General features: G+C 28.8%; 1 protein-coding gene across 5 annotated transcripts in view; it reads right to left on the bottom strand.

The window, feature by feature from the left end:
• The window catches only part of LOC113371609 (segmentation protein cap'n'collar-like), a 90,144-nt gene that overhangs the window by 8,209 nt on the left and 68,679 nt on the right, over positions 1 to 13,256 (bottom strand). For all 5 annotated transcript variants that reach the window (XM_026612251.1, XM_026612249.1, XM_026612250.1 and 2 more), the window contains 3 exons: positions 3,879 to 4,215; positions 3,524 to 3,636; positions 3,168 to 3,267 (listed from right to left, as the gene is read on the bottom strand). In XM_026612251.1, coding sequence (XP_026468036.1) covers positions 3,168 to 3,267; positions 3,524 to 3,636; positions 3,879 to 4,215 — 550 coding nt within the window. The remainder of the gene's footprint in view (positions 1 to 3,167; positions 3,268 to 3,523; positions 3,637 to 3,878; positions 4,216 to 13,256) is intronic.

Here is a 13,256-nt window from a genome sequence, read left to right as displayed (position 1 = left end):
GGGCTTGCCTTTATACAGTGTCAATATTTGATAATTTATCAAAGTCTTCTTTGCTGTATTTGCATATTAACCGCATACATTTAATACCAATGCAAATAGAGAAAAATCTTAAAACGGAAATTATTATATATGTAAGATATGAAATGCATATTATTATGATTGTGAGATTAACAGAAAATTACAAAAAACGTCATAAACCGTAATATTTGTGAAGCCTCACAATTGTTACCATAAAATTCCTTAAAAACCTCCAATCTTATTCATCTCATACTCTATATTTGTGGTACAATGTTGCTCATAAATGGAAAATACTATGAATATTCAAAATCAGTGCTGATTTCATATTCCAAAATGATAAAAGTTTAAACAAAAACAGAATACTAATATTAGTTCTTAAACTCAGCTCATAGACTCACAAGATGATCAATTTTCATTTCATGATATGTTAAAAATGTATATATTAATTATTATACGTTAATTATTCTCAACATATAATAGTATTTTATAAATATGCTAATTGATCTAAAATTAAATACAGATATAAAATAAACACCACCTTGACCTAGCACAAACTGCGCTGTTAAAGAATATAAAAGTTCATAGTCCAAAATTCATTTTTAATTCGACTAAGATGTTTATCATTTAATAGAATTAGAACACTGTAGTTTGAATAACAAAAATATTTTCTAAATATAGCAACTTTACAAAACCAATAAAAAATAAATAGAGGAATCAGCAGTATCAACTAGCAATTTTTCAAGAGGATAAATAAAATAATTATATCAAGAAATTTGAGGCTATTTTTACACATATATTTATAAGTAAACAATAACTAGTTTTGACGTCCTTATTACCATCTTTTAATTTGAATTTTTAATACATTGTTGTACTGAATAGTCGTTATAAAACTTGTCGTGCAAGTTCAATAAGACAAACGATTTGAAAAGTTTTCCAGAACAAAAGTAACTAAAAGGCGTAAGAAATGTATAAATGAATCCTTTGCTTAGTGATTCTCAGTACTCAAAAATTAATTTTTGACTGTATTTTTCATTTCAACTTAAATTTTGTTAGTATGTCAGGTACAAAGTGCCTACGCGTAGTATTATCGAAGATCATAAATATATTAACGTATGATTGCCTAACGTACTATGACAGTGCAAAGTGCGTCGATAACAACACATTGATTGAAATATATAATACTCCTAGTTATTTTCCAATAATTAATAACAAACATGCCACTAGTACTACAGATTAAAACGATTAAAAATGTATTGTCTATGAAATATGCTGCAATGAGGGTACCCATCTTGGTAACTGATACTAGTTTAGTTCTCTATGGATAATTATTCCAAGATATTTGAACAGGTATTTCCATGATAAATAATTTCCATGGTATCCCATGGGAATATTCAAAAAATTAATTTATTTTTTTTTGAAAATTTCTAAATACCCTACTTAAAATTATTTGCATAACATTCGATATATTTGTATCTGATATACTCTACATTTTTTAAGAAAGCGTCCTATACATTGTTGAAGTGTATTACATAAGTGTATTGCAAATGGTATTGGCACTCTTTTCGACGTACATAAATAACATATCTGGTTCGCTCACAACAAGACATAATGCTAATTTTTAAGATAAACAGTAAGAAACGAAATCCTACAATTTCATAAAAATACTCATTTTTAATTAACAATTATGTACAAAATTAAACATAGTTTACTATTTAATTTTATGATGTCTATTTATTTATTCAATCGGATGGTACACATTTCGTCATAACATTATAATCATGGTGCCGCTCATTATTTAAAATAAACGTTCATCACGTGAATTTGTAGCCACGTGACTAAAATTAACGCACATATGATCAGTGATCCATCGTGCTGTTATAATACAACTAGAAATACTAAATAAATGTAAATAAATAGCATTTATCCAAAAAGCCGTTAAAAATAGAGACAATTTGCATAAATTTCGCAGTTATAACTTACCCCTCAAACGAATACATCGTTGCACAACATACAATTCGTTTTCCTGCGGACTAGAAAATACATCACTGAAAACTGCGCACTTTCAGGTGTTTGAACCGATTTTGTCAATTCAAATGCACATATTAGCTATTATTTAATAAGTACTGTTTTTAACGAAGGCAAACGCGTTAAACACTGTGCATTGATATTGTATATTTAACGCCGAAGAGCAGCGAGTGATTATAGTAAATCTAATGAGTCAGCATTAAAAATAGTAAACATTCATTACACAACTCCTCATACAATGATATGAGAAGCGCGCGTGTTACATTGCGACACCTACACACAATTCTCATCGCGCTGGCAAAATAAATAGACTAGGTTAAGCATTGCATCGAATGCGATCACTGAATTACCATAATTTTGCCTGATAATAAATGTGCAAACATTATATTACCAAGTCAGGTTTATGCAAATTCACATATTCGATACATTAAATTTCATTCAAAGGCGATTCAACATGATTTGAAATATTGGATTTGAATCATCAGTTTGCTTCAAGTTGGAAACGTTCGATGGCAGCACGGATTCAGAACTCGTAGTGAAATCATTTCTATTATAAATATCTCGCACAGGTGTAAATATAGATAAAAGGAGCGATGACGTCGACCAGGAGATTTCACCTGTACAATTCGCCGTATGGAAGAACAGCTACTATCCTTACTAGAACCATTTGAGCCTTACAAACAAGCATGCCTTAGGCAATTAGAGTTATCACAATCATAAATTTTTGCATAACCTGGTCCAAAATGATTATACGTATTACAATTATTGAAACATTTTCAATTATTATACTTTTCAAAAATAATATGTAATGATTTTATGTAGACACCAGAAATTCTCTTAAACGTACTCAAATATTTCTAGAGCAAATTTGTATAATAATTGATCTAATTGTAAGTGAAAATTGGAATACATTTTGCATAAACTTACATTTTGAAATTTAAATCAATTGATTGCTACATCTTGTAACAAACATTGTAGAATAAATCTTCATGACGACTAATCATATTTGGAATTCGAACCAATTTTTCATATTATAATAGATATATTAAAAACTACACCTGGTCGTAAGCAACACGAGTTGCTGCTAAAATATTTCAAAGCAAATAAACTGAATATTGTTTTACCTTCATTTACTGCCATGTCCATTAATTGCAAGTCTTCATCGTTCAAAATTGAATTTAAAAACCCATCCGTTGTCTGGTTCAGGCCATCGATAGAAGAATTCTTAAAAATAAGACAAATATTTAAATAACTTAGCAAACATGTGTAACAATAACGCAAATTCTATCAAGATCACATTAGTGTCTTACAAATAAATTGCAAATCATTGTATCATGAAATCAACTGTACTACAAATGTGTAGTTTTAAACTATTTCGTGCATTTTGCATTTTGCAAACTATTTTGTGCATTTTGCATTAAAGTGTATTATGAATGAAAATAATAGTGAATTATTAGTAAAAGTTTATATAAATATTTACCTGGTAATACAACATGTCAGCTCCCTCAGATTTATAACTGCCAGCAATCGCTTCAGCTTCACTTGCATTTGTGAGATGCATCGAAGAAGTTACAGCAGATCCCAAATTAGGCCCTATAACAATAATTTTTTAGTAAAACTGGTAATCGATATCAAATATTATGATCATAAGTATTTCTTTCTTCTAATTAATATTGTGATTGTAAGTACTTTTGTCAAAATGATATATATCATTAAATATTGGTTGCATGCCAACTTTATATTCATAAAAACCGAAGTTTAAAACCACTTATTGTTGCTAATATTAATATAATTGCATTTTCATAATATCTAAAGTAATAAGAATTTTAATTTACCATATGAGACAGGTCCAGGATTCAAATCCCCCATGGGAGGTGCAAGCGTGGCATTGTGCAGCAGTACTCCACCAGGCGGCAAATGATATCCTGTGCTATTCGCCGTTCCATTAGCATTCGGACTGGAAAATGCTGAATAGGCTCCGGCATGGTGAGGCGTCGCCTGGTGCGGGTGATGCTGACCTTGCAAGTGACCGTGCGGGTGATATCCTCCGGCAGACTGGTCGGAAAGGTGAGCTGGAGCGCAGGACGGCGGTGCTGGGCCGCCCAGGAACGAACTGGCAAAGTCCTGCCAGCGCTGCTCCATGGACATGCTGCGCGATATCGGCATTCGCGGCTAGAAAAACAGATATATCAATAAAAGACAATATTCATGGAAATATCTTAACGACATGCATTAAACAACAATAACAAAAATATGATCAATTGCTTATAAGCAAGAATATCCTGCTCTTCAATTTACATAGCGATATGACAGTCTCGTCTAATAACTATATTGTTTATATTTACTTGTATAAACCTATTATTTTAATAATTATTTTTTATATATCGGTTTGAATATAAACAGTTATATTGCAATTTTTTAACTTTAAATTAGATATTTTAAAGCATAACGGTTACTGTAATTTCTCTAATGAATTTGGTACTGAAATAAAATTGCTTTAATCCACAATATAAATAAGTGCAAGAATATAATTTATAATCATATTTGCGCGTACACAAGATCAAGATCAGTATATTATAAAAGGTTAATGAGATTTTCTTAAACGTTGAAGCGAAAAAAATAATTTCATAACTCTAAGAAAAGTTTTCTAAATTATATCATACTTCGTCTTCTTGATCAATTAATATGTCCCTACCTGAACTGATACTATTTCAAAATATTTTATATCGATTACTTAATAGAATTGTATAATTCACCTATGAAGTACAAATGTACAAAACCAGTTTTCTTCTTAAAGGTGTAATTAAAACAGACACGAATCTTGCCAAGGTCAATTGTTAATATCTCATAGATAGACATTAACTACCTTGTAGTTGGTACCGGGAATATAATAATTATGATTTATTATTGAAAAATCAGTTTTTTTGATATGTTGATAATCACCGATTTTTTCACAGTTTATAGGCCACGAATCTCTCACACCATTTTGACAGCATTATAAATTAGTATGGCTATATTACCAAGATGTGTTTTGAAAGTTTTTATGAATCAGTGAGTCAGAAGTTCAATGTTAGGGCTAAAAAATAATAAACAGACTTTTGCTTGATTACTTTATTTATATTCATCCGATAATTCGCAATTATAATATGATAAGAAAACATAGGTAAGTTAATTAAAATAAAAATAGTTTGTGAAAGAGCAGAAAGAAAAGATAAAATATTAAATAAAGATAGATATACAAATCGATTGTCATATTATTTTAATTAAAACGAAATAAAAAGAACTGTGAACAATAAATAAAAAAGTAATGTAGTCCAGTTGCAGGTCGTTATTGAATACACATTAAGATCAGCATCATTTATTCCACCGTAACGGCCGGCAACAATGGTACGAAAAATATATCGTTAATTATAAACTAAAATACGGTGTTTGACACATGAAAGTACAGTTAATCTTAATAATTGCAATATCAGGCAACAATCTCTACTGTACTCCTTCGGTATCGATCAATGTGACTGTATATTATATAGAAATTGTACACAGTTGCAACGTTGATATAATAACAAATCGCAAATGTGCGAATGAAGTGCAGTAGATTGCCGTGTGAACCCAAGAAGTATCAAGATGTAAAATGGATTTATTGTCAGTGATCGTCAACAATGGATTAACGCTGTGTCATATGATTTAAATGTGGTAAATTAAGGGTAATTGATTGTTATGCACCTTAAAAATCAAATTGATATAATCTTGAATTAATCTGAAAATTATTGATAATTACATCTTATATATATGTTCCACTCGAGCTATAAAATTTATTGCTCAAAAGAGAAAATCGAAAAATGAATGATCCAAATTAAGCTAGAATATTTGCCCCAACCCAAGCTATACAGTGCTATAAATGGAGAAGCACAGCAGCTTTCAAATCTAGAGAGGTCTCCTAGTGTTCTCTCCACATTCTGTTTGTGATTAGAAATATTGAATTATAAGTTATAATTCGCAATAGAACTCCGTCTTAATAATGTTTGTTTTGCAATAAACATAAAAAGTGATAATTAAGTAACGCTACATTCTATTGGTTCCTGGTGCACAATTCCGTTTATTTTTACTTATCAGCATGCACGTGCTACACATCAACATATCCCAGTTAATTATGAAGCGATCGCATCGACCGAAATGAAAAAAGATCAACGACAAGACAGTCAATCTACTGTGCATATAATAAAACAAATTATTAGAAAATACGTACGATTAATTAAGCAAAGGCGATAGAAAAACTGAAAATCAGACAATGTACCAGGAGAATAATAGTATAATACACAGGCGAGCGATCCGTCCTATCTCGCTCTATTGGCTAGATTCATTTATCATATAATCGAATCGCTGCGATATTAGAAACAGTTATTTTAATTTCAAATGCAATTACGGGACGACAACCACTGGAAAAATCCTGTAGCAAATTGTGAAATTACATAGAAATTTACCGGTATGTAGATGCATTGGATTAATCCGATCTGCGATACTCGATATACATACATACATACACACATTCTCTATGCATTTGCATCTGCATTTGTTCATCTCTAATTCTCTATGTAACACAAAGAATATCGAGCTTTCATATGTTTACAATATAGGTGACGATATATTGAACAACAAAAGAGAAAACCACACGTAGATGTAGATATATTTAATCTAATAAATAATTATCGGATATAATAAATCTGAAAAGCATTAGATTAAAATCGATATTTCAAAATTTATTATATGAAAATAATAAATAGGTCTAGGTGAAATATAACAGCTCAAATAGTGTCCTCAAATTCTTAACCAGCTATCGCTTAATGTTCCCAAATTCTCTTCACAAACTCAAAAATTTTCAAGGTATATTATTCGTAAGATTAATGCTCTTTTAAACAATTAATAATTTAAAGGTACTGATATTTATAATAGACTGTGTAATAAAAAAGAAGATCATTGCCGTAATATATTAAGATGATCATACGTTCAGGATTAGATCATAAAGTTCCAGAATTCCACCTTATGTCCCAGATTTTTTTAAAAACAGTATTAGTCCCGAATTTATGAACCGGTTTGTCCTTTTTTTTCAATATATATTTTAAGTAGAATTCATTTTTACAAAATTTAAACTGAAAAAACTGTCATTTCAAAACACACTACTTGAAATAGACTCATTAAAGGCGATATTACTTACTAAAGATAATTATGGAGTAAATTGTAGAGATTTTTATATAATTTAAAAAACCAAATATGACCTACCATAAGGAATCCTTATTTCAAAAAAATGTATACATCTCACAAATAATTTTAAATGTTTATTATAAAAGCTATTTATAATGTTTATTTAAAAAATCACCTACAATTTTGGATCCAGGATTTGAAATCCACTTTTTAACTGTTCTAAAAAAATTATCACTTGACTACGTTTGCAATTTTAATACTATAAATTTATAATATTTATTATATAATTTACTATGTACCTAGTGTTCTATTAATTTACTTGCAAATATATATAAATATACCTAGTAGTATGTTTAATCTTTATTATGTAGTTGCATTTACTACACAAATAATTCAATGATTCCAAACAATTTAATTAAAAAATAAAATATAATTAACTATATCAAAACGCTATTCATTACTAATCACTATGATTTCAAATATTAAAATAACAGCAAGCACAAAAAATAGAACACGAAATTAAACGAACGGATGTTACCTGTGAAATGAACAATTACATATAATTATGATTATATAGAAATCGTTTAATCAAACATAATATTACTGTACGCCGAACTATCGAAAGAAAGCTTCAGTAGATCGTTAAATATAAATATAAATTCAAAAGTTTAAACACATGGCGTAAAATTGTAATTATTCTTATGTTGTTAAATTAATTTTTGTATATGGGAAATCTTCGGATTGACTAATGATCGATGCGAAAAACTTTCCAAGGCGCTTTGTCTTAGGTGTTAAAAGCAGTAGAGAAATAATAAATTGGCTATCATAAATATTATTATTTTCAAGTTAATTAAGTTTGAATTAGGCATCGGGTTTCTTACTGTACTTTTATGTTAGAAAAAGGTGAGAAAAAATATTTAGAACAAATTTTAGTTGAACATTGATATTAGAAAATATTCGTCCGTTAAATTTTAATTTCAATCATATAATAATGAAAAAAAATCAAGAGATCATAATTTCAATAAATCGCACATATTAATATTGATCTCTATTACCATATAAAATAATAAAACCAGTTCTCAGCAAACACGTGAATAACTCATGATATGATAATTGAAATTAACACATTATTTCTGACCGGATTAATAATTTCTGCATGTGATACATTCATTATTTCATATGTTTATATTGAACTGTATGTTCAAGTGTAATTCATTCATAATTCAGAGTACTTGTATAATGTGTCAGATTCTTTGCATAATGTTATATATTACTTTTGTAGCTACAACCATCAAAAATATATTGGCATAAAATGGACTCTCATTAATCCGGCACTTCGATCGACCAACACCTTCATAAAACCGAAACTCTCGTAATTTTTGGGAATTATTAGAAATTTTCAATACCATACTTCCAATACCATATATTAAAAGTTGTAACTTTTTACTATAATCCAGCCTTCTAAACTAAATTCATATCAATACAATTACTGCTATTTGAAAATTACTGTTTTGATTGCACTAATTGAAAATTCAGGGAAAAAATCACATTTGTTTAGGAGGCGTCAATTAATCACGTAAGCAATTTTTAAGGATTTTTGGACCCCCCTCTCCCTTACTATACATGATGATATTTAAAATTACCCCTTTCCCCTCAAAACATTACGCGTATTTTTAGCACCTAGAAAAAATCGTACGATTGTTGATTTTTTTTTTAAATTTCGGACTTTTTTCTTAAATTCAACGTCAACCTCCACTTACCCCTTTAAAGCTCAGGTGATTAACAGACGCCCCCTTATGAATTATTTTCTTTTGTCTAAAATTGTAAAAAAATATTATAATAAATATGATACTATTATTAAGTAAAATCTCTAATTTTTTTTAAATGTGATAGGAAAACATGTGAGTGAATCGCAGAAAAACGTACGAGCTTTCTTCATAAATTTTATTATAGATCTTAGTCTCTTAATTAATGGATCCTAATCACACCTGTTAGAATACTTCGTGGAATTTTTGGCCAAAATATTGATCAAGTGTAGAATTGTAGGTACATCACTGTACGGTAAAGACTTTATGAACCGTTGCAATGAACCAATCAACCTACACGTCAGTTCGCTATGAGAATTATGCGTCTGATTTGATTAATTATTCTGTATATAGAAATGCTAGAGAAACTGTTCGTAAAAAACGGCGTACTCTTTCCATACGGAACCTACCTGTACATAAACGCTACTGTACACACATATGCAGATAAATCATACCAATTACCTAGTTTTCTTCAGTAATTTACTGCCGTATTGAAAAAAAAACTTAATGGAAACGTCGAGTAGGTACATATGATGAGTCAATTTCTGAATTTCGCATTATGAGTTTGTATATTATTAAAAATCGTATGGAATTTTAATTCGACATACTCGCAGCGTGCAGCCAAAATTATGTTTGCAATTAATTTTTCGATAATTTATAAACTCTTTATTGGAATTATTTGCTGCAAATGATGAGAAATTATAACGGTGAATGCGGTAGAATAAGTAGGTGAGCGAGGAATAGTATGAGAGAATTTCTTAAAATACTAAATAATTACTTAGGATAATAGGTATTATTTGCTTTCAATTTTAATTTTTCATATAATATACCTAATTCAATTATATTACAAAATTGAGTAATTGTAAAAAAAACTACATAAAAGATATTAGGCAGAAAATCATTCTTTAGTAATAAAAGTTACATAAAAATATGATAAATCAATAATTGAAGTCAAATTATGTATCTAGACAAACATAAAATATGTTTTAATAAAAATTTCAATATATTATTATTTTGACAGTGTGGCATATGAATAATTGATTTATCTATTTATGATTTCTATCCACTATTTTTTGTGCATACGAATTGATGCCAACGAAAATCTATTGTGTAGATATCTTTGCAAAAAATGCATGTTTATCATATATGGAGGTCCTTGTCGTAAAATTCCGCGTGTCAAATGTCAATAAATAAGCACATAAATAATAATTTGTTGCCAAGAGAAAATTTGCTAAATGCTTGTTTTTTATTACAAATTATTCAATTGTTAAGAAACTATGGTCAAAAGTAGATAGTAGGCTCTATAATAAAATAGCTAAATGCATCCAGAATTAACCAAATTAAACGAATCTTCCCATAATAATTACTCGAAAAACCTCTATATCCTAAAGATAATTAAGTGTCACTTATAATTGCCGACAATTAAACTAAGAGCAACAAATGACTAAATATTTGAAGCTTTCAAAGTTCAAATGTTGATTGAGATCGCTTCTGGCAATAACGGACTTGATTCTTATTGACAATATATCTTTTCGGTTGTCTAATGAATAGCAATTTAGCACATAATATAATATAAATCATTCTGGATTTTAAAGTAATTTGTGTCAAAACAGATCGAAATAAATTAAGTGCAAATTATAAAAGTAATTAAAAAATACTAAAGATGAAATGATGACTAATCCGGTTAAAGACCATGATATGGAGATATGCACCTATAGTTTGATGAATCGATTTTAGTTTGTTGAATTTCATCATTTCACATAAATAAATATTTACATTATTTAAAATATTTGTGTCATATAATTAAATAAATTTGTAAAAAGTTAGACAAGCGGAAATTTTTTGGAACTTTGTGCCTCTGGAAATAAATGAGTTCATAAATTGTCCGAAAAATTATTTTTAGGATAATTTTGGAACTTAATTCAATGTAATTTACTACTATGTATTTTTGTATTTTCGTATTATGATCGTGAATTTTTTTCGATGAAAGTTTATAAAGAAATTTAATTAGTACTTACCATAACGAAAGGAAGCAATTTAAAAATTTAATTTTAGAAACATATTGCAAATTATCGCGAAATATAGTTATCGACAAATTTTTGGGTAAAATTCGTTTTGACGTAATTACTAATAAATGTAGCTAATCTTATATTTCATATTAATTTATTTAATTATTAATATTTCATTGATTTCTTATTAATATTTCATACTATTTCATTAAATAATTATATGGATTTCTCATGTTATAATGAGTTAAAATGTTAATCTTTATAATGATCATCTTTGCACAAATCTCCATTTTTTGAACTGATGCAGATATAGAAACTGGAATAATCTAAATGTAAAAAATATAATAATAATATATAAAATATATTATTCCTTTATTACTATGGAAATTAAGTAAAGTGTGTTTACTGGTTTCAAACAAAATTCGTGGATATTTTATTCCAAACAGTATTAAATTATAATCCCGGCGCTCAGTCCGTTGTGTATGAGCCTATTATTGTGTGCATTTGACCGAAAATAAAATTCCTAATTATAGAGGCCTGATAGAATAGAGCTTGACATTGTTGGCTTTATGGTATACTCCGATAATTTTATGAAAAAAAATATCACAAGCAAATATTACTGGTAATAGAGAATTCTCGACCCAAAAACGACAAAAATTTTATGTTGGATATAAATGGTTCTAAAACTTTTAGGTTCAACAAGAATAATCGGAATAGTATTAACAACAGATTTTGGTTGAAATTGTGTAATTAAAAGACAAGAAAGGGAGGAGTCATTATTGACGACTTTTATATACCAAATTCAGTTGATCATTTGGCAACTCACTTTTGGTTAGTAGAACTATATGTAAATAGTTCTGAACATGCTGCTATAGTTTGAGGTCTATAGAGTGAAAACAAGATGCAAATTTGTTTTACCAAAAAGCTGGAGTAAGGTAATATTTAGCAGATACATAGACAATGTCTCTACCACTGAAGATGTTAAGTAAACTTTTGCAAACTCTAGTTTAGAATAATCGAATGTATCATTTACTACTTTGGGAAGATTTCTATTGGGAAAATATCAAACGGCGTTAAGTTGTGCGTATCGAGTAAAACTTACGCATTATATAAGATGTTAAACACACACATTAGTATGATTAACGCTCTGAATAATGCCTGTATTTAACTAATTCTAATATCGCGTGTTGACATACGCAACCTCTCATTTACTACATAAACCATGCGACCAACATTGTTAATAATTATGACGAAATATGAAATAGAAAAAAATAAATCATAGTTCTGAAGACACCACAACGGCTGCACAAGGCCACGGAAACGGAAGAATAAACAAAAAGATTGACGAGTAAGGAGCATGTAATCACTAGTAATGACATTGGCGTACGCAATTGAAACGAATTTAAAAAAAAATAGTTCGATATTCCATAAAATCGAGAATACACATTCGCGAAAAGATCCACTTTGCTTTCGAGGTTGCAAATAACGTAGAGGTTACGAAAAGTGATGACTTCTAATCTCAATCATCCTTTTGCTGAATAAATTTCATAGTAATGTTTAAAATACATTTCTAATTTATTAAGCTGTATATATGTAAAATGTGTTAATAATAAAACTCGCGAAAGTGCGATCTTTCACCAACAATTTTTTTTTGCAATATAGAATTCTGAGCTGAATCTATGGGAGGTGTTGGCTTCATGACCACCGGTGGTTCAGTAGTAGAATGCAAACTTTTTAAAATAACTCAATGATAAATGTTTTCTTTATGTAATAAATAAATAAAAAGTGCGACAAAAAATTCTACAAAACACCTAAATACTTGGACGTCGTTTTGAGCTTCAAACACAAAAAAATCCTTAACGCAAAACTAATACTTAACATATGCTAAGCGAAAAAGTAAAACGTACAAAAATTTAACCAATTTTGATACAACATGAAAATATTTTTTTAATTTTTTATATAGGAACCAGCACCTTATACTGAATTTTTCCATATTTAGAAGCCAACCGCTGCAAATAAATTAGTAATGTGAAACATCAAATCAAATCAAATCACACCAAAATATTTATACAGATTCCTGTATTCGTTCATATTGTTCTACATAAGAATTTTTAAATCCTTACTCATATTTTGCTATACCTCTTAAAGATTGAAAATCATCCTTATTAATTTCCCTTCTTAGTTTTCCAATTTTTCGTCT

The sequence above is a fragment of the Ctenocephalides felis genome, unplaced genomic scaffold (assembly GCF_003426905.1).
Source record: "Ctenocephalides felis isolate EL2017-DRISC unplaced genomic scaffold, ASM342690v1 CF-g0.4_SCAFFOLD_01492, whole genome shotgun sequence".
Taxonomy (NCBI): domain Eukaryota; kingdom Metazoa; phylum Arthropoda; class Insecta; order Siphonaptera; family Pulicidae; genus Ctenocephalides; species Ctenocephalides felis.
This window is presented reverse-complemented; position numbering and strand designations above follow the sequence as displayed.